Source organism: Spermophilus citellus (genome assembly GCF_964194105.1).
Source record: "Spermophilus citellus genome assembly, chromosome: 6".
Classification (NCBI taxonomy): domain Eukaryota; kingdom Metazoa; phylum Chordata; class Mammalia; order Rodentia; family Sciuridae; genus Spermophilus; species Spermophilus citellus.
The window spans coordinates 31,767,777-31,790,988 of NC_138187.1; the positions used below are offsets into that span (position 1 = coordinate 31,767,777).

The 23,212-nt window shown below is 32.4% G+C and overlaps 1 protein-coding gene, 1 long non-coding RNA gene and 1 pseudogene across 3 annotated transcripts in view; all 3 read left to right on the forward strand.

The window, feature by feature from the left end:
* The window catches only part of LOC308651214 (cytochrome P450 3A9-like), a 596,726-nt pseudogene that overhangs the window by 483,521 nt on the left and 89,993 nt on the right, over positions 1-23,212 (forward strand). The window lies entirely within an intron of this gene.
* LOC308650657 lies at positions 4,141-11,843 on the forward strand. The gene is made up of 8 exons (XR_014022374.1): positions 4,141-4,237; positions 5,661-5,740; positions 7,241-7,300; positions 8,917-9,078; positions 9,812-9,928; positions 11,011-11,114; positions 11,308-11,475; positions 11,767-11,843. It is a non-coding gene; the product is annotated as an uncharacterized lncRNA (long non-coding RNA).
* LOC308652248 (cytochrome P450 3A19-like) overlaps positions 12,037-23,212 on the forward strand; it is a gene marked incomplete at both ends in the record, with an annotated part of 57,411 nt that continues 46,235 nt past the window's right edge. The window contains 3 exons of the mRNA XM_081300024.1: positions 12,037-12,071; positions 13,827-13,974; positions 14,681-14,789. Coding sequence (XP_081156150.1) covers positions 12,037-12,071; positions 13,827-13,974; positions 14,681-14,789 — 292 coding nt within the window. The remainder of the gene's footprint in view (positions 12,072-13,826; positions 13,975-14,680; positions 14,790-23,212) is intronic.

A 23,212-nucleotide genomic window follows, 5' to 3' on the forward strand; every position in this document is an offset into this window, starting at 1 on the left:
TTGACTTTTTTCCTTTACATCCTATAATAACAAAAATAAAACATCTCACCAAACTTATCATTTTTTGGCTGTTATTTAAAAAATAAGAAAGAAGCTATCTTTTCTTTTATTTCCTTTTGTAGTAATTTCTGCTCCAATGTCAAATTACAGTCACTTGTGCAAAAGAAAAGAGTTGGATATGGATATATTTCAAATAGAGAGGATTTTAGAGAAAAAAAAAAAACGGTAGCATTCCAATAAAGCAGTGGGCAATTTTAGATGCAAAATATACTTGCTCATTTAGTTTCACAAAGGAAAAAAAACTACCACCATGTTCAAATATAAATGCATATTACCAAGAGATATTATGGATGAATTTTCAGCCAAATTATAATTTAATGTAAATGGATTTTAATGTAATTTGTACTAAACTAAGTGTTCTGAAAAATACATGGGTTGAATAAAATATAGTCCTATCACATAAGGAATTTGATATATTCTATAAAACATAATCCTTATTTTTGATGAATAATCAGATATTTTTTGAAATATTTTTATTAGTGCATTATAAACATAATATTGGGATTCATTTTGACATAATCATACATATATGGAATATAATTTGCTCCAATTCAGTCCTTATTGTTTCCTCTTTCACTCCCCTGCTCTCTTCCCTGTTACCTTTCCTCCACTATCCTGGGCTTTCTTCTCTTTATTTATATCTTTTAAAATTAATGTGTTATAGACATATATAAAAGTGAGATTACTATATGATATTTATATAGATACACAGAACAGTTTGGTCAGTTTCATTTCACCATTCTTGCCTTTTCCTGTCCCTTCTTCCTTTCCCTCAATCAAATTCTTCTACTCCAATGATCTCTCATCTATTTTCATGATATCCACCTCATCCCCATTTTTTCTTATTTTTGTATAGTTTCCACATATGAGAGAAAACATTTGACTTTTTACTTTCTGTGTCAAGCTTTTTTTCATTCAGTATGATGTTCTCCAGTTCCATCTGCGTACCAGCAAATGCCATAATTTCAATATTCTTCATGACTTAGTAAAACTTCATTGTTTATATATTTCTTTTTTCTTCATTCATTCAAATGTTGACGGGCATCTGGGATGATTCCACAACATCTCTCTTATGAATTGATCTCTTATAAACATTGATGTGGCTATGTCACTATAGTACGCTGATATTAGATCTTATGGATATATACAGAAGAGTGAGATAGCTGGATCATATGTTGGTTCCATTCCTGGCTTTTTGAGACATATCCGTACTACTTTCTAGAATGGTTACACCAATTTGCAGTCCAACCAACAATATATAACATTTCCCCACATCCTCACCAGCATTTATTATTATTTGTATTCTTGATAATTGTTATTCTGAATGGGGTGAAATTAAATCTCAATGTAGTTATAATATGCATTTTGCTGATTGCTGGAGAGATTTAATATTTTTTTCATTTATTTTTTGGACACTTGTATTTCTTTTTTTTTAGAAATGCCCATTTAGTGGCTTTTGCCCATTTATTAAGTAGGTTGGTTATTTATTTATTTATTGTTAAGTTTATTGAGTTCTTTATATATTCTGGATATTGATCCCCTCTCTGAGAAGCAGGTGACAAAAATCTTTCATTCTGTAGGCTCTCTCTTCATGCTCTTGTTTCTTTTGCTGTGCAGAAGCTTTTTAATTTGATGCTGTCCACATTTTGATTCTTGATTTTATTTCTTGTGTTTTGGAAATCTTGTTAAGGAAATAGGTGCCTGTACAAACATGCTAAGGTGTTGGGCCTACATTTTCTTCTATTTGTTGTAGATTTTCTAGTCTAATAGCTAAATCATTTGTCTACTTTAAATCACCTTTTGTGCAGAGTGAGAGAAAGGGATCAAGTTTAATTCTTCTACATGTGAATATCTAGTTTGACCAACATTATTTGTTTAAGGCTGTCTTCACTCCAATGTATGTTTGTGGCCTCTTTGTTAACTATCAGATGACTGTATCTAGGTGGATTTTTTTCTATTCTATTCCATTGGTCTTCATGTTGGTTTTGGTGCCAATACCATGTTTTGTTTGTTTGCTTATTTGTTTTTTGCTTTGTTACTATAGCTCTGTAGTATAATTTCAAATCCAGTATTGTTTTGCCTACAACATTGTACTTCTTGCTCAGTGTTCTTTGGCTTATTTTTCCACATTAATTGTAGGACAGTTTTTTTCCCAGTTCTCTGAGGAATGTCATTGGTATTTAGATGAAGACTGCATTAAACCTTTCTAATGCTTTCTAATGCTTTGGTAGTATGGTCATTTTGAAATATTCATTGTATCTATCCAAGTACATGGCAGGTAGTTCTTCTAAGGGGTTCACAATTTCTTTCTTCAGTGTTTCATAGTTTGTTTTTGTTGTTGTTGTTTATTTGGTTTTGTATACATCTTTTACCTCCTTTGTTAGATTTATTTCCAAGTGTCTTTTGAGGTTATTGTAAATGGGTTAGTTTTCCTAATTTATTTTTCAGCAGATTCATCCTTGGAGTATAAGAATGCAATTGATTTATTATTATTGACCTGTATCCTGTATTTTACTGAATTAATCTATGAGCTCTAGAAACCTTTTGTGGAGTTTTTTGTTCTTCTAAATATAGGATCAGGTTGTTCGCAAGCAAAGATAATATGAGCTCTACTTTCCCATTTTGTATTCCTTTTTCTCCTCTTGCCTTATTGCTCTGGCAAGAGTTTCAAGGACTATACGGAATAGGAATAGTGAAAATAAGCATCTCTTTTGTTTTCTGTTTTTAGAGAAAATGATTTCCCCCCCAATTCAGAATGATGTTGGTATTGGGTTTGTTTAATATAACTTTACAATGTTGAGGTAACTTCCTTCTATCCCTTGTTTCTCTAGTGTTGTAAACATAGGTGGATAGTGAAGTTTTTCAAATAGTTTTCTGCATTATTTTCAGATAATCATTTGAGTCTTGTTGTTAACTATGTTTTATGTGGTAAATTGCATTTGTTGATTCATGATACATTACTTTTTAAAAAAATATTTACTTTTTAGTTATAAGTGGACATAATATCTTTATTATTTTATTTTTATGTGGTGCTGAGGATCAAACTCAGTGCCTCACACATGGCAGGGGAGCGCCCTACCTCTGAGCCACAATCCCAGCCCCATGGTACATTGCTTTCTTAATGTGTTTTTGAATGTTATTTATCAATATTTTATGTCCTTGAAATCATATGAAATAAGAATGTGTTACCCCTTTCCTATGTATTTTTTCACTCCAGTACATTATCTTTAGGGGTATTGGCCTGAGGTTTTCTTTCCTAGGTTTGTCTTTGGGCAAACCATTATTAATTGTAAAACTTAATAGAAAAAACTAAGACTATTATTTGAGTTCATTTAAAAGTGATTGGGAAAAGATTGTCTGTTAGGACTTGAGTTCTTGGGCATTTAGTACTCAGGAGGGTGAAGCATATATGCTTTCATTAGGTTGGAATAATAAGGACAAAATAGTGGTAATTTCATGAGACATTAAGGATATGCATTTGATTGACATTGGAGGGAGCCAGCCTCAGCAACAGCGAGGCACTAAGCAACTCAGTGAGACCCTGTCTCTAAATAAAATACAAAATAGGGCTGGGGATGTGGCTCAGTGTTCTAGTGTCCCTGAATTCAATCCCCAGTAACCCCCCCCCCCAAATTGCCACACATGTTCTTTTTTTATTGGCTGAATATATTGCCTGTAATTTCTAGAATTAAGTAGTAGTATGCTAATGAACATTCTTGTCTTACTTTTCACTTTAATAAAATGCTTTTGGTGATGCTTCTGTCATCACCAAACATGACTTATTTTAAGAAAATCATATTAAGAATCCATAGTTTTTCTATTTTTCTAAATTTAAAAATCAATAATGTTAAATTTTACAAGAAAATTTATAAGTTACCTATATTCTTGATAATAAAATTTAAGATAATAATTTTCAATCAGGAATATGAGTAGTGTTTCCACTATTGTCATGGTGATATGTATGGAGAAAGATTTTGGTTTTCTTATTTTAAGTATGACATACACTTTTCTTATTGGATGTGATAATTCTTTTAGGTGATTTGGGAATTCACTAAACAACAGAAAGAAGAAGACTTTAAGGTTACACAGTTAGGAACAGAGGCGACAGTAAGAACATTTGACTTAACTGCAGTGTCTTATTTAAAGAAAATCAGCTTGGATTACCATGAAATTCAAGGTAATAGTTTAAAAAAATAGAAATAATGGCCAGTAATAAAAATAGCACTTTTGTGTGTCTGAAGCACTTTTATTTACATAATAAATAATAGCAAATACTGTTCTACAGTATTCACTACAAATAATAACTTTCAATTTTTATAACAATGCTGTGAAATAGGTAGCATTATTATCTCCAGTTGATATCTAGCAAAGTCATAGATTGGTCAGATTGGTCATATAATTTATCCATGAATGAACTGATAAGTAGGCTTTAGGCTGATTGCCAAGTTCAATATCATATAACTCATGAATGGCAAAAGCATAGAATTTGTCTCTGGTATTATGATATTGAATGTCTTGTTTTATTTAATTGTGTTCATGTATCAACAAGAAGCACCAGTTACCCAAATTAAAATGGTAGAATGCAAAGTCAACTCTTAGAAGTTTTTGTAGTTTGTTAACCATTTACGTTGTGTGCTCATATTTTTGAAGCATGAAGGAAGGGATAAATCCACATAATTAAAATGACCTAATATTTGCCTAGTGCTTTTGTCAAATATAAGGACCTATGTTTTATAATTTTAAGCCTTCGTTTGGAAGAAAATTGTTTTATGTTATTAATATTCTGTAGGTATTGTCTTAATACAGAGTTTACATTACTGCCTTAAGGGAAAATATATAATTAATGTATTTCTAAGCCTTTTTTTAAGGGAAGGTTGAGACCTCAGTGGACAAGGGAAAATTAGATGTCTTAGAAGCAGGAGTTATAGATTGTGAATAGTAAAATGTGGATGAAATGGTGGCTCTATCAGTCCTCTCTGCACAGCTTTTGGCGGCAGTACGTTGGCACTTCTACATAAGGATTAGAGGACATTTAATAGAACTTCTTATTCTTAAGATAAAAAGAAAGTTTTAATAATTCTCCTTCCTTAAAAAAAAAACTTTTCTATGTAAATTGACTCTCAGCCTAAATGAAGGAAAATTATTTAATTTTCTCGAATAAATTACTTTTTGTAAAATTTTATAGTGCAATAGGATATTAGATTGTTTTAGTCCAGCCTTTTTGTTATATGATTGAGAAAAAAAATTAGTAGCCTTTGGTAAGGATAGAGATGAACTAGAAGTCATATTTCCTGATTCTTAAACCTATAGTCTATTCTGCTGCCCTAGACATGCACAAGACAGCCTTAAAAATATGTAGGAGATGTTTTTATTATTTTGAAAACAAATAAAAAATCAAGCAAAAGTAAATATGAATGTTTTTAAAGTAAGTTGTATTTCTTATATAAAGATTTGTAATTTTCAGTAACCATGAAAATGTGAACAGATATTTTTTTAAAGCTTAACTAGTATTTTTAGAAAACAAAAAGATACCTAGAAAGTTTCAAAATTTTAGAAGAGCTGTTTATTTGAAAGCCCTTTTTCCTTTTTCTTCAATTTAGGATCTAGAAAGAAACCCCTTCACTTGATTAGTTCTTCTGACAAACCTGGATTAGATCTTTTAAAAGTGGAATATATTAAGGTAAGGACCATAGAATGATTGTGTATTTGTTGTATACTCAAAAACTATACTCTGAGAAAAAAAGATGACAGTGTATTACTAATGGTTCTGGATGTGTTTTCATTTTTAATTATAGGGATAACTACTATTTCCTCTTCCACTTGTGTACCTTCTTTCTCTTTCACTGTAATAGCCCTTCAGTACAGGGCTTTATGAAATCATTAAGCTACTAATCCCCAAAGGTGGAAGCCTGGGATGAAGTTGGTGCTGTTTCTGTCTTCTGGGGCATATTCATGTGTCTCCACTCACTGTATCCAAAGGTGACATTTGGCCTAGTATTCTTCATCAAAAGGAAAAGTCAACTTAGATTGGGTTAGAGGAAACTGCTAGGATTGACAAGAGACTCAAATATATCACATGAAAAAGTAAAACAACAAAACTTGAAGAATAGATCACATGAAAAATGCTGAAGAAGAGACTGATGGTATTTGGTTGCATTTAGGATTAGTTGATTTGTTTAATTAGTATTCACTAGCTATTTATTGAATGTCTGTTATCAAATGCCTTTACTGTTAGGCACTTGAATACAGATATGAGAAATACTCTTTGTTCTCAAGGAAATTATATACTAGAATGGCATGATCGGCAAGGAAACAACCAGATATAACATTGATTGGTGGACAACATAACTGATTCTCTAAGAAAGAAAAGCACAAAGTAGTGTAGGAGCAGAAAGTTAGGGAAACTAGTCTGGCCAAAAAGTTTCTCACAGGTGGTAAATTTTTTGAGTTTAAATTTACTATGTTTATTCCCAGTAGATAGAACTAGAACCAGGGGTGGGTTATGTGGGTTATGATGGGAGATGAATGTTTTGTTTATTGTTTGTTTGCTTTTTACTCAGTATGAAGAACTCATTGAAACAAAACATTCTTCAAAGATTACAATTCCTTGTAGGGAGACAAGATTTCTTTCACTGGAGAGATATATTTATATTTGCCAAAGATTTTTTTTTTAAGTAGTTGGAGTTGAGCCTAGGATTTTGTATACTAGGCAAGTGCTTGTTCTTCCACTGAATTACATCCCTTTCCCTTTTTATTTTATTTTGAGAGAGTGTCTCACTAAGTTTCCTAGGCTGGGCTTGAACTTAACAATCATCTGCCTTCGCCTCCAAAGTAGCTGGGACTGTAGGTATGTGCCATCACACCCACCTCTGCCAAAGACTTTATAGAGGGATTTAAGCATTAAGTAATGGATGGACTCTATGGAATTTATATTCTCCAGCCTTCAGAATTCTTCCCAGAATTCAATGAATAGCATCCCAGGCTTGAAGAGAAAACATTTACATTATTACAATAAGTTTTTTGGATATAACATTAAAATAATGACAGTAAAATTAAATATATAATATAGATACAAATATATTTATAGGTAAATTTAAATAAATTAATCAGAGATTATAAATAAAGGATTTATTTGCTTTGGTCTTAGTTCGTTCCTTAGAAATTTTCTTTCTTTTTTCAGGCTGATAGGAATGGACCAAGCTTTCAAACTGCTTTTGAAAAAACGGAACAAACACTTAAGGTAAGGGATTTTATTAAACAAATATATTCCTTTTGAAAATAACCTATTCTGGAAGTGTTCACTGTCCTCTAAGGAATATTGATGGGTTATTTGATGAGACCATTGAAAGTTATAAATTAACTTTGTAGATACTTAGCTTGCTCTGTGTCTGTGATTCAGTTTATTAAAGCAGTTGTTTTGACTTACTGTATCATATCCTACTATAATATTTTCTAAGATTTCAGTATTATTTCTAGGGAAGGGAGTACTATAGAAAAGGTAACTTTGATATGTAGAGAACTAACAGGATTCAAAATGATGGTGGAATGATGGTGGAATGTGATGGACATTTTATTAAAAGTACATATATAAAGACACGAATTGGTGTGAGTATACTTTGTATACAACCAGAGATATGAAAAATTGTGCTTTATATGTATATTAAGAATTGTAATGCATTCCACTGTCATATATAAATAAAAAATTAATAAAAACAACTAACAGGATTCTAAACAAACCAAACTAAATAACATCTTGTAATATAGGAGTGAAGAAGTGCATAAGGTATAAAGAAAGGTGGTAAGTAATTTTGAAGCTATTACTTCTTAGGCAGTACTGTAGAGGAAAGAAGAAGAAAAGTACTTGTGTGTTACACTAAAACGAAAATGAGAGATATGACTTTAAGTGAATGCTTTTGAGAGAGGGGAAAAATCTGCCATAATCTTCAAAACCTTCCTTTTTGTGGTTTTTGTATCAATTTAGTGTTTTGAGGAAATGAAAAATTGTTTTCTGTGAACAGATTTTGATTTTATTTAAATGTGCTGTTAGAAAGCCACACATTCTTGGAATTAATATGTGTTCCTACCTTCGCTTTAAAGAGTCTTTGTTTTTAAAACATATAGTACTTGTTTCTTACAAGTCATATATTCTGTGTTTCTTTCTAAATGATGGAACCATTATTGTGGTTTTTGGAGATCACTTAGTAACTGGGAACTTACAATTGTATCTTATGTATTTAAATTTTATTGGTGCTACTTTTGGAATCATTTCTAAAAATATTAGTAGCCCACAGTGGTCCTGGAGTTTTGTAGTAGTTCTGGAGTTTTATTTTCTGATTTATATCTTTTAAATAATCATAATAAATGTGCCATTAAGATCCAGTAAGGGGGCTGGGATTCTGGCTCAGCAGTAGAGCGCTCGCCTAGCACAGGTGGGACATGGGCAGGACATGGGTTCGATCCTTAGCACCACATAAAAATAAAATGCATTGTGTTGTGTCCATCTACACCCAAAAGATAAATATATTTTAAAAATCCAGTAAGGCATTATGGATGGCTTATGTTGAATATCAGGATGGTCATGAGAGGCAGATTATAAACTCCGTTGTCATTATGCTTGGAGGATGGAGTAATTAAGTTGTTGTGGTATTCTAATGTACCCCTCAACTGTGTGGGTGTAACTTGCTTTCCATGTACCCCCTACTTTATAGAGTCCTGAACCTTCCTTTCCTCTTTTCTTTCCAGGTGGTAGAAAGTCTGCTGGGAGCCTCTGGGCAGGGTGGGGGGTGGGTCACTGTGTGGAGTACAAGTTATAAATGGTCAAATAAAACTAATTTTCTTCCTAAAACATCTTTTTAGGTGGCCTTTTCATCTTTAAATCTCTTCTTGCAAACACAAGCACTTCTCTCTTCCTATTAACTACCTGACAACCATTATTCCATCAGATAGTCAAAATGTGAGTGTTGTCAAGGAGGTACAGATTTCAACTGAAAAACAAAAAAAATTCACCTTTGCAGAAAGGTATGAAAAATGTGTTTTGTTTATTGTTAGCAGGGGTTTTAGTACTCTAGGGTGAAATAAGGAATCTTAGAGATCATCTAATTTAATCATTCAAATGCATGCCCTCCCCCTCATTGTGCCTTTTTCTTCAAATTGAATCATATGTGAGCACCTGATCTATAGGGTAAATATAACCCATGCTATTGTTTTTGAAAATGTTTGTTTTTGCTCTTATTTTGGTGGTGGTTGCCTTTGAGAGGGTAATAGAGGAACAAGATCTGTATTTATTCTGAGCTCTTCCCTCCCTTCTCAGTGGCTCCTGAAGAGGTTCCATTTCAGTCTTCCCTGCCATTTTAGACTTGTGGAAATCAAGACCCAGAGACCAAAGGAAGGGGTTCAGGGACAGCATCTAATTAAACAGGTTCAGATTTTAGATCAGAAAGAATTCCACTCAAATTCTGACTCTTTTACTTAAGGTGTGTGACCTTAAGTAATGTCTAGTGTCTTTATTTATTTATTTTGCGTTTTTTTTCTTTACTTTCTTTTTTTTTTGCTTTTAACTTATAAAAGTAACATACCTCTGTAGGATATACAAAACAAAAGTATTTGAGATCTTAAAGAGTTTGAGAATTTAAAAAATGTGTATTTACATATATTTAGCAGAATTGTGGTTCAGTTAATATGGAGAAAAAAGCTTAACAAAATTTAGATTACTGGAATCTCACAGTGATAGAATTCTTTGTTTTATTTTTAGTGATTGTGTCCTCTAAAGATAGTGATGTTGTTGGGTTTAGGCTGTTTGCCAAGTTGAATGCTTTCTGTGTCATTGTTTGTGATGAGAAGAGCAATATTGCTGAAATCAAGATTCAAGGTAAAGATCTCGTAGTACTAAAAATTCATTAAAAGATAAGCCTGCACACTCATTCTCTTGTGATCTTCTTTCCTTTCCTTCTCTCTCCCTCTCTCTCTCTCCCTCTCCCTCTCCCTCTCCCTCTCTCCCTCCCTCCCCCCCCCCCTCTCTCTCTCTCTCTCTCTCTCTCTCTCTCTCTCTCTCTCCTCTTTCTTTCTTTCTTTCTCAATACCAGGGAGTATACAAATGGAGTGCTCTGAGCTGTGAAATACCTGCCAGTGTGTGATTAGACTGGATGCTTTCTTTTTGGACTGTAGAAGTTAGTCACAACTTGACCTTAAAACTGAACCACACACATGTGCTATGGCCTTCTGAGAGTTGTCTAGGAGGTGGAAAGGAATACTAATGTTAATGTTAGAACACCATTGATGGGCTGGGAGAAGCATCAGTTCAATTCAGTTGAAGGTCTATGTAATGCTTCATCATTACTAGACTTTTTTAAGCTTCATATTATCTTTATATATAATCATATAATTGTATGTCATATTTATTCATTTGTACTTTAGGCAAAGCAAACCTATAATGTAGAAGAAAATCTGTGAGCCCATTATGTTCATTTAGGCAAATCTGCTAAACTCATCTAGGTTTTCTCCTGGCCTTAACTTTGTCAGTTTATTATAATCTGGTAAAGGTAAAGAATATGTGTAATATGTTTAATGAAATTCTTTAAGAATTTAAAAAAAACAGAAAGCTCTGGGTTTTTTCTTTTTTGTTTTGTTTTCTTTGTCTTGGCTTGGCAGTACATCTACTAGTCTGAATTTGGTTCATGACACTTTAACAGGCTCCATAAAAATGACCTAAAGTATAAAGGAGTTGTGTAATTCTGAGATATACTAAATGTGTTTTTTTCAGATAATTAGTTTTTGATAAATTCATAGGTTTGATGTTTATAAAGCTAAAAAATATCTAATATTAGAACTTTATTCATTGGGATTTAGACATTGCTAAAAAATTAAAACTTCAAAATAATTTTATACAATGGAAATAAGTATCTTATTTCTGACAGATCTGTAGAAATTATAATAATAACATGTTTTTTTCAGGCCTTGATTCCTCCCTTTCTCTTCAGTCAAAGAAGCAATCACTTTTTGTCAGACTGGAAAATATTATTGTCACAGATGTTGATCCTAAGACAGTTCATAAACAAGTATGTAATAGTAAACAGTTAATATTTTTTGATGATTGTATATGAAATTTTTATAATTTATTTTTTAAAAACAAATATATTTCAATTAAATATTTATTTTTATAAAGATTATAAATGTAAAACATTTTCTGAATGGGATTTTATTTTGTCATTACTTTCCTGGCTACAGAACATTCACAACTCTGTTTTTCAGGCCGTGTCAATAATGGGAAATGAAGTTTTTCGTTTTAATTTGGATTTGTATCCAGATGCTACTGAGGGAGATTCGTATACTGATATGTCCAAAGTGGATGCTGTGCTATCACTGAATGTTGGCTGTATTCAGATTATCTATCTTCATAAATTCCTAATGTCACTTCTGGTAAAATCATAATTTAAATATTGAGTTTTCAATTTAGAAATAAGTAAATCTGATAATTATGATAACAAATGCTATAAAGTCATTGAAAATAATAAATATATATATATACACACATATATATATATATACATATATATATATGTATATATATATATATATATATGTATATACATATATCATGAAGTTCTGTGGACACAAAGTATAAAAGGAAAAAATAGACACATCAATAACACTTTCTGTATAAGTGTTATTGATGTGTCTATTTTTTCCTTTTATACTTTGTGTCCACAGAACTTCATGAACAATTTCCAGACAGCTAAGGAGGCACTGAGTGCTGCCACTGCCCAGGCTGCAGAAAAGGCTGCCACAAGTGTGAAGGACCTTGCTCAGAGGAGCCTTCGTGTTTCCTTCTACATTGATTTGAAAGCACCAGTTATTATCATCCCACAGTCTTCCATTTCCACCAATGCTGTAGTGGTAGATCTTGGATTAATCAGAGTTCAAAATCAATTTAGTCTGGTGTCTGGTGAAGACTCCTTAAATCCTCCAGTAATTGATAGAATGGATGTGCAGCTCAAAAAACTCAAGCTTTCTAGGTATGCTCTTTCTGCAGTTATGGATTTAAGTATTATGTTAATTTTTGCTATGAAATTTTGTGATTGTTGAAACTCATACCTAACAAACTTCTATTACATATTACATACAGCTGTTTTTAAAACAGCTTTTTATTTTGAAAAATTTTAAGCCTACAGAAAAATTATAGAAATAGTACCATGAGTGTACTTTATACATTTCAGTAGTATTACCAATTTTATATTTGCTTTAATATATGTATACATAGTATTATTATTTAAATCATATTTTGCTAACTGGTTTGAGAACAGATATCTTGACCCATTGCCCTTAAATATTTTAGAATGTGCCTCCTGAAAGCAAGGTCAGTTATATTGACTATAATATAATTATCAAATTATGGAAATTTGGTATTGGTATAATATTATCTAATGTGCATTCAATATTGAGGTTATACCTTTGATCCAGTGATGTCCATTACAGTAAATTCCCCCCACCAGAATCACACATGGCATTTAATTGCATTCTGTACTATTAAGAGGGATTTCTGTACTATTACACACTTATTCTGGAATGTCCTTTAACCTTTCTGTATTTTTCACGATTTTGGTGGTTTTGAAGAGTGTAGTCTGGTTACTTCCTGGAACAGTTCCCAATTTAGTTTTATCTGAGTGATTCATCATGGATTGATGGAGCTTAGACATTATTGGCAGGAATACTTTGTAAGTAATTTTGTATCATCAGTGCTCACACATGACACATAAAAACACAAGAAGATTAGAAAATTATTTTCTACCCTATCAAATGAGATTTTTATCCAGAATAAAAAGGTAATGATTGTAAAGCAAGTTCAGAAAACAGTCCTGGAGAAAAACTTTATGAAACTCCCTAGAAAATGTTGTTAGCATGCATTTTGCTAATGTTTTCCTTAGTCTTTGTACCTAAAAATATATAGTCATGCTTCACTTAATGATGGGGATACATTCTGAGAAATGCACATTTGGTTATCTCATCATTGTATGAACATCACAGAGTGTCCTTACACAAACATTGGTGGTATCAGCCAATCATTCCATGCGATCTCTTGGTCAGAATCTATATGGTCAGGATACACAGTAAACATGATACATATGATGTATGAGGCTTCAGCCAATTTAACATGACATACTGTTTTATAGTAAACATTTTTTAAGTAGAAGGAGTACATTCTTAAGTAGTGAAAGACTAGAAAATATATCAACCAGTAACAGTCATTTATTATCACCAAGTATTATGTGCTGTTCGTAATTGAGCATGTTGTACTTTTATGACTGGCTGTGTAGTAGGTTTACCTATACTGGTGTTACCCCAAATATAGAAATAATGTATTGCACTGTGTTTATGACAGCTACAGAGTCCCTAGGCAAGAGGAATCCCAAGGGACCACAGTGATATATGTGGTCCATCACTGACACATCATTATTGGCACATAACTATTTTTAATCGTTGAATAACAATTTGATGATTTCTCCAATGTTTTTAAGAGTGTGACTTTGTTTTTAAAATGTTTGCAGTTATCACTTGTCTGCTATTTAAAGATAAAGGTATTCATAATAATTTCATTGTTTATCAGATATTTTAATCTGTCCTTGCCAATGGATTATAAATTAATTTAATTATAAGTTCATCTTAAAGTCATTACTTAGAGTGGAAGATAGCTGCTTCACTTTGTTTTTTAAAATCATATGTTGTGTTTCCTCCTATATTTTTGCATATGTATCATTTCTGTTGGTTATTAGGACAATAATCCAGCCAGGCATCTCCCATCCTGATATTCAGCTGTTGCACCCAATTAATTTGGAGTTTTCTGTAAATCGAAATCTAGCTGCAAATTGGTACCACAAAGTGCCTGTTGTGGAAATTAAAGGGCATCTTGATTCAATGAATGTGAGTACATGAGAGAAAAATCCTTCATCATTGAAATTGTAAACTCTGGAGACTTTCTTAGTATATATTCAAATAAAAGGTAGAATATTTTACTGAATGATATAAGAACAATTCCAGCCAGATGATATACAACAGGGTTATTTTATTCTTTTCAGTACAATTTAATCTTCAGATAGTGTTACTTAACTTTCATATTTGTTATTATAAGCATTTGCAGAGATCTGTGTGTAAACTATTAACATATTCCTTTTGATACTATTTATTATAAACATATACTTTTATTTTTAGAATACCTAAGGTTCTCCAAAGATAATTATAGCATTGAGGGAAATGCCTATTTTTAATATTAAGAACAGTCTTTATTTCACTGGAATTGTTATTGTTTAAAAAGTGAAGTGTGTGCATTTTCAAAATTTGTCACTTTTAAAAGATCAGATTTCTTGAATCATAATTAACTTTTTATAAAGATAAGTCATTGTGGTTCATATTGACTTATAAATTGTTCTATAAATATTTTCTTTGAAAATAAAAATGTTTACATGAAATGAGTAGTGAAATACTTGAGTGGATAGTAATTATATAAATTTTTGATTGTTAGGTTATATTGTCCTTTGTGTTTTATTACTGAGAATTTGTTTTCTGCATTAAATTGTTTCATTGTACAATGAAATGCCTTTTTTTTCTTTTTTCACATAATATCTCACAGGTTAGTCTAAATCAGGAAGATCTTAATCTTTTATTTAGAATATTAGGAGAAAATCTTGGTGAGGCTACTGAAGACTTAGATAAAGTGAAACCAAGAATACAAGAGACAGGTAAGAGTCTGACAATAGGTGACATACTAAATGTGTCTATTTTATTTTATAATTTAGTAGATAATAATCTCTTTCTTTCCTTTTTTGTGGTGCTGGGTAGCAAACCCAGAGTCTTGTGCATGTTAAAAGCACGGAGTCTATATCACTCATCTACATGTATCCTTAGCCTGAAAAAGACAATATAAGAGAAGTAAACAAATATAATTTACAAATTGTAATTTGTATTACCAAGAAAGCAAACAAGAAGTTATATTTGGACATGATTGATTCTTTTTAGTTAAGCAGTCAATCCATTGTCATTTTAACATTTTTTTTAAATTATATAAGTTGGTTGAAGAACATTAAGAAGGGGGTCAATATTCAGTTGTGGATTCCTGGGATAATTATTGTATTTACATGTACAGAAAAAAAATATTTAATTTGTCCTTGTTTATGGTAGCATACTTCTTGTGATTTTAAAGTAAGGCTTAGTAGTAAAATATTTTTAAGAGTTGCACTTGCTGATAAAGTACCATTCCCTGATGATACTGAAAAATTATACTGCAATAAAATGAAGAGAATTTAAATTATTAGTTGTGTCCCTTTTGATTTAGCAATTAAGTAATTATAGTACAAATTGTAAGCTGTTTTACACATATGTATATACATGAATGTATCATGCACACACACATATAATTTTTTTTTCAAAAAATGGTAGCACTTGTGTGTATATGAAATTTGCTCATTTTTTTTCTAAATTATGTCTTGTGTTCATTTTATATTGGTATATGTTCTATATATGGATCTCCTTTATTCTTTTTAATGACTACCTGGTATTAGAGTCTGTGGAAATTTCATGATTTAGCAAGTCTCCATTTTATAAACATTTTAGTTTGCTTTCAATTTTTTCACTGTAACCATGTTCCATTCAATATCCTGTACATGCACTTTTACAAGTACTTGTAGGGTAATACCAGCTAAAGGGTATGTAATCTTTATTAATTTAAATTTAATTAGTAATTTAATCAATACAATTTAAAAAACATAGTTTAAAATTTTGATAGATCTGTCAGTTACCTTCCATAGGACTTGTACTGTTTTGTACTTGTACCAGGTTGTTCCTTTTTTTCCCCCGTTGGTACCAGGAATTGATTCCAGGGGTGTTTTAACTAATGAGCCCTTTTTCATTTTTTTTTTTTTTAGTTTGAGATAGGGTCTCACTAAGTTGCTCAGGGCCTACTAGGTTATTGTGCCTGGCCTTGAATTTACAATCCTCCTGCCTCAGCCTCCTGAACCACTGGGATTACTGGTGTGCACCACCATGCCCGGCACCAGGTTGTTTTCCTATAACTTGTTAATATAGTGAATTGTCAGATTTTAAAATTTTTGCTCATTTGCTGAGTTAAAGATGATATTTCACTACATTTTTTCATCATTTAATTTTTTACTATAACATAACATATATGTACAGAAATTTTAAGTGTACAACTTAATGAACTTTTACATGTAGATACAACTATTCTGTCACCATGATACAGATGCTGCATGTCTTCAGCATCTCAGAAAGCCTCCCTGATGTCCCTTCCCAGTCAGTACCATGTGCCCCCAAATCCAACCAGATGTAACTATCATTCCAACTTATAATACTATAGATTATTTTAACTTTTCTTGAGTTTTACGTAAATGGAATTATGAATAAATTACTCTTGTATGTGGCTGCTTTTTTTCAACACCTCCTGAAATTCTTTTGATACTGTACTTAATAGTAGTTGGCTCTTTTTATTCCTATGTAATGTTCAAATATAAAAATGTATCCAGAATTGTTTTTTATCTATTCTATTTTTGATGAACATTTGGTTTGTTTCTATTTTTTGACTACTGTGAATAAAGTTGCTGTGTTGTTGTATATATCTTTTAGCATACAGTAATTCTCTTTATTTGTGGATTTGCTTTCCAGGGTTTTAGTTAGCTGTGACCAATAGTGGTTTGAAAGTGTCAAGTGGAAAGTTGCATAAATAAATAACTTAAAAAGTTATAAATTACATTCTGCTCTGCCAGGGACATTAATCATCCCTTTGCTTGGCATATCCACATGATATATGCTATTTTTCTGTCATTCATTTAATAGCTGTCTTAGTTATCAGGTAGATTGTTATGCTATCCCAGTGCTTATATTCAAATGACCCTTAGTATTTAACATGACCACAAAGTTCAAGTGTAGTGGAAACTCCTTGGTGGCAATTTTATTACAGATTATTTTTTATAATTATCTATATCAGGCTTGGGCTGTGGCTCAGCAGTAGCGACTTGCCTGGCATGTGTGAGGCACTGGGTTAGGTTCTCAGCACTGCAAAAAATTAAATAAAAAATAAAAAACTTCTATCAACAACTAAAAAAAATAATTAAATCATTGTTGTTAATCTCTTACTGTGCCTAATTTACAAATCAGACTTTATCATAGGTGTGTTATGTATAGAACTATCTGTGGTTTCAGGCTCCTTCTAGGTGTTTTATAACATATCCCCCTCAGAGGAGGAGAGGCTACTCTACTTATATGTTTTTTTTTTCTTTTGGATATGTAGATAGGAGTAGAAGTACTGGGTTCTATGTTAGGTTTTCATTTTAACTTTAGTAACTTATACCATATTATATCAAATGGTTTTCTAAGTGTTTGTACCAGTTTACTTTTAGTAATATATGAGTCCCATTTGTGTTGTATTCTCACCATTACTTGGGAATTGTCAGTGTTTTAAAATTTAGTCGTTCTGGTGGATATACAGTAATATTTTACTATGTTTTTTATTTGTTCCCTAATAACTAATGAAGTTGAACACCTTTAAATAAAGGTGTATGGGGGGTGATCTTGGCTATTTGGATACCCTCTTGTGACCTGACTTTTCAAGTCTATTCTGTCATTTTTACCAAGGTGTTCATTGTTTTTATTGATAAGTAGGAGTTTTTTGTTATTGTTGTTCATCCTGGACACGAGTCCTTTGCTAGTTTTTTGTATTAAATATATGTGTAGAAATGTTTTTTCCTTTCTGGTTTTCCTTTTAACTCTCATGGGTCCTTCGATTAATATAATTTAGTAGACTTTGTTAACTTTAATAAACTCCAATTTACTGTGTTAAAAATGATCAGTGCTTTGTATTTGATATTTAAGAAATTTTTGAGTATTCCTGGAATTGTTTTGTAAGAGCAAAATATTTGTTATATTTTGCTATTCACATTATGTTAGGAGCAGTGCTGGAAAACAATGAAAATTAAGAAACCTTGCCATAGGCATTGCTTTCTTAAATGTAAAAATAGCAGTCGTTTTCTATATGGGTTTCTGGTGCAGGTGATATTTCAGGGTTCTGGTTTGCTCTTTCAGTGATCAAGATAATGTTAGGAATGATGTAATGATATTGAGGGTTGGTTGAAAGTGAAAGCTATCAAATCAGACTGATGAATTTGGACACCACCCCTTGTAATCTGTGTGACACTGGGTAAGGTACTGAATCAGTCTGAACCCTCAATTTTTTTTTATTAGTTGTTCAAAACATTACATAGCTCTTGACATATCATATTTCATACAATTTTTTATCTGCATTTTGAGGACAATAAAGTTTTACCTTCAAGGAATATTATAAAAACTAAATGAGACCATCCCTGTATAAGACTTTTTACAATATCTGGTGCCCAAGTATACTCATAGCAGAGACAACTGCTATTTTGTGTATTACAATTTAAAAAGCAATTTTATTGTATTTCAGGATGTGCTGATTTCAGAAAGACAGCATAATATTCATATGACTTTTCTTTTTTGTTGTAGTTGTTGTTTATAAAATCTCTCCCATGTCATTACTCTGTGATTTTCCCCAATTTCTTACCTTTTTCTTGGAATATCTTCTCTGTGTGCAGGTCGTTGAGCTCTACTTGGATGGTACCTCTTGTGTTAAACCTTTCTTTACTTACTTGTAATGGTGTTAAACCTTGTTCTGTGCTTTCTGTGCATTTTATATATTTTTATTAACATTTGCCCTCTTAATGTCAATAAGTGCGGTCTGCTTGTTTTGCTTGTGTTTTAAATATATGTGTCTTGTACTATACCATGAGTTTTCTAAGGGCTAGAGAGATGACTGATTTCTGTATTTTTAGGCCTTTGCCAGATCCCAAGTACTGATATTTGTCCTGTGAAAGAAATGTCTGAAATGAGTTTCTTTTGAACATCTTTAGGTAAAATTAAAGAGCCCTGTGAAACCTCTATATCACAAGATGTGCATGCTTCACAAGATACTTTAACAGCTGGAATGGAAGAAATTAGATCTGTAGATATCATTAATATTTTGCTGAATTTTGAAATTAAAGAGGTATGTAATTTTCATATGTTCTTTATGCATGTTGATTTTATATCCTGCCACTTTGCTGAATTCATTTATTAGTTCTCGGAGTTTCTTTGTAGAACCTTTTGGGTCTTCTAGGTATAGAATCATGTCGTTCGCAAATAGTGATAATTTAAGTTCTTCTTTTCCTATTTTTATGCCTTTAATTTCTTTCGTCTAATTGCTCTGGCCAGTGTTTCGAGAATGATATTGAACAGAAGTGGTGATAGAGGGCATCCCTCTCTTGATCCAGATTTTAGAGGGAATGCCTTCAACTTTTCTCCATTCAGAATGATGCTAGCCTGAGGCTTAGCATAGATAGCGTTTACAATGTCAAGGTAAGTTCCTGTCATCCCTCGTTTTTCTAATGTTTTGAACATAAAGGGATGCTGTTCTTTGTCAAATGCTTTTTCTGTGTCTATCGAGATGATCATATGGTTCTTATCTTTAAGTCTATTGATGTGGTGAATAGATTTATTGATTTCCATATATTGAACCATCCTTGCATCCCAGGGATGAATCCTACTTGATCATGGTTCACAATTTTTTTGATGTGTTTTTGTATTCGATTCGCCAGAATTTTATTGAGGATTTTTGCATCTAGGTTCATTAGAGATATTGGTCTGTAGTTTTCTTTCTTTGAGGTGTCTTTGTCTGGTTTCGGAATCAGGGTGATGTTGGCCTCTTAGAATGAATTTGGAAGAGCTCCCTCTATTTCTATTTCCTGAAATAACTTGAAAAGTATTGGTATTAATTCTTCTTTAAAGGTTTTGTAAAACTCCGCTGTATACCCATCCGGTCCTGGGCTTTTCTTGGTTGGTAGTCTTTTGATGGCTTCTTCAATTTCAGACATTGATATTGGTCTGTTCAAATTGTGTTTATCCTACTGACTCAGTCTGGGAAAATCATATGACTTAAGAAATTTATCTATGTCTTCACTATCTTCTATTTTATTGGAATATAGGTTTTCAAAATAATTTCTAATTGTCTTCTGTATTTCTGTAGCATCTGTTGTGATATTGCCTTTTTCATCCCGTATGTTAGTAATTTGAGTTCTCTCTCTTCTTCTCTTCGTTAGCATGGCTAAAGGTCTGTCGATCTTATTTATTTTTTTGAAGAACCAAGTTTTAGTTTTGTTAAATTTTCAATAGTTTCTTTTGTTTCAATTTCCTTAATTTCCGCTCTGATTTTAATTATTTCTTGCCTTCTGCTACATTAGCTGTTGTTTTGCTCTTCCTTTTCTAGGGCTTTGAGATGAAGTGTGAGCTCATTTATTTGTTGTTTTTTTCTTTTTTTGAGGAATGACCACCAGGCGATGAATTTCCCTCTCAAAACTGCTTTCATTGCGTCCCATAGATTCCGATATGTTGTGTCTGTATTTTCATTTATCTCTAAGAATTTTTTGATTTCCTCCTTTATGTCTTCTGTAACCCATTGATCATTCAGTAACATATTGTTCATTTTCCATGTGATGTAGGATTTTTCCTTCCTTCTTTTATCATTGATTTCCAGTTTCATTCCATTATGATCCGATAAAATGCATGGTATTATCTCCACCCCTTTATATTTACTGAGGGATGCCCTATGGCATAATATATGGTCTATTTTTGAGAAGGATCCATGTGCTTCTGAGAAAAAAGTATATCCATTTGATGATGGTTGATATATTCTATATATGTCAGTTAAGTCTAGGTTATTTATTGTGGTATTGAGTTCTATAGTTTCTTTATTCAACTTTTGTTTGGAGGATCTGTCCAATGGTGAGAGAGGTGTGTTGAAGTCACCCATGATTATTGTGTTGTGGTCTATTTGATTCTTGAACTTGAGGAGAATTTGTTTTATGAATGTCACAGCACCATTATTTGTTGCATAAATATTGATAATTGTTATGTCTTGTTGGTGAATGGTTCCTTTTAACAGTATATAATGTCCTTCCTTATCCATTTTGATTAACTTAATCTTGAAGTTGATTTTATTCGATATGAGGATGGCCACCCCTGCTTGCTTACGAGGACCGTGTGTGTGGAATATTTTTTCCCATCCTTTCACCTTCAGCCTGTGTATGTCTTTTCCAATCAGATGTGTCTCCTTGAGGCAGCATATTGTTGGATTTTTTTTTAATCCATGATACCAGCCTATGCCGCTTTATTGGAGAGTTTAAGCCATTAACATTTAGAGTTACTATTGATATGTGGTTTGTACTTCCAGCCATGTTTGATTATTTCTCTTTTTTTTTCTAATTTTGTTTGTTTCTCCATGATTATCTTTCCCCCCTCCCTCTGTCTTTACCAAGGCACGTCCCACTGATGGTTTTGGTTATTGTTTTTCATTTCTTCCTCGTGTAGTGTTTTGCTCAAGATGCTTTGCAATGCTGGTTTTCTGGCTGCAAATTCTTTTAACTTTTGTTTATCGTGAAAGATTTTTATTTTGTTGTCATACCTGAAGCTTAATTTTGCTGGATCCAGAATTCTTGATTGGCATCCATTGTCTTTCAGTGTTTGAAATACATTGTTCCATGACCGTCTTGCTTTCAGCGTCTATGATGAAAAATCCGTTGTTAACCTTATTGGTTTACCCCTGAATGTAATCTGCCTCCTTTCTCTTGTAGCTTTTAATATTTTCTCTTTGTTCTGTATATTGGATATCTTCATAACAATGTGTCTTGGCGTTGGTCTACAGTGATTTTGTGTGCTCGGTGTCCTGTATGCATCTACAATTTGTATATCTGTTTCCTTTTTTATTTCTGGAAAGTTTTCTGTAATTATTTCATTCAGCAGGTTACTCATTCCCTTGGTTTGAATCTCTGTACCTTCTTCTATCCTGATGACTCGTAAGTTTGTTTTTTTTATGTTATCCCATAACTCTTGCACGTTTTTCTCATGATTTTTTACCAGCCTTTCTGAGTTGGCTAGACTCTTTTCAAGATGATATATTTTGTCTTCATTATCTGACCTTCTGGCTTCTACTTCTCCACTCTGTTAGTAATACTCTCATTTGAGTTTTTAATTTGGTTTATAGTTTCCTTCATTTCTAGAATTATTGTTTGATTTTTTTTATAATCTCTATCTCCTGATAAAGATGCATAACTTCTTCTTTTATCTGTTTATGTAATTCGTTTTCAATGTGTTCTTTCACTGTTTGAATTTGCTGTCTCATATCCTCTTTAAGATTCCATTCCATCTGTCTAAGGTGTTCCTTGTGTTCTTTATATGACCATTTTTCTTATGACTCTAGGTCCTCCTGAATATTTAGGCTGTCCTGCATTGTTTGTACTCCTTTTCTTCCTTGCTTTTTCATGCTGCTCATGTTACTTCTTGTTCTGTTTGACAGCTGAGTTACTGTTTACTCCTATAAATTTATTAGATGCTTGGGAGGAAAGGTATTAGAAGGGAAGGGAAGAAGTCACTAAAGAGAATGAGAGTAAGCAGGTAGAATTCAAGGAAGGGGGAATAAGAAAATTGAAAAGAAATTAAAAGACAAAAGAAGAAAAAAAATAGGAAATAAAAAAAGAAAAAATTTTTTAAAAAATATAATAATAATAATAAATAAAAAATAAAATTACAAGAAAAAAATTAAAAAACTAAAAAAATTTTTAAAAACAACAAGATAGAAAAATGAAAATGAAAAAAACACAAATAAAAAAAAAGAAAAAAAAAACTAATAAATGAAGTCTTAGAGTTTGATTAAATTCTCTTCTAGTAGGTGGAGCTGTGCCCACCAGGCCAAGCTTCTCCTGTCAATACGCGGGAACCAATCACTGTGCAGCAGTTCCTCCTCCCAGACTGGGCGAGTCTCCAATCCTGAGTGCCTAGGGCCTCCTCTTGTATCTAGTCACTTCCCCACTTTTCCTCTAGCCAGACCCCTCTCACCAGTGACGCTCACCACAATACTGGCTACACGCCAGGTCTGCTGCTCCAGGTAGCCCTATTTTCATGAACGACTGGGCACACTCTCCCTGTTTGCCATTCCCTCAGACCCTAAGTTTGTAGAGCTCAGGGCTGAGAATCCTCAGCAAATTTTACTTGCCCTCCGGTAGCCACACCCCCGGTAGCTGGTGCAAGAGACCTCAGTTTTCAGGGC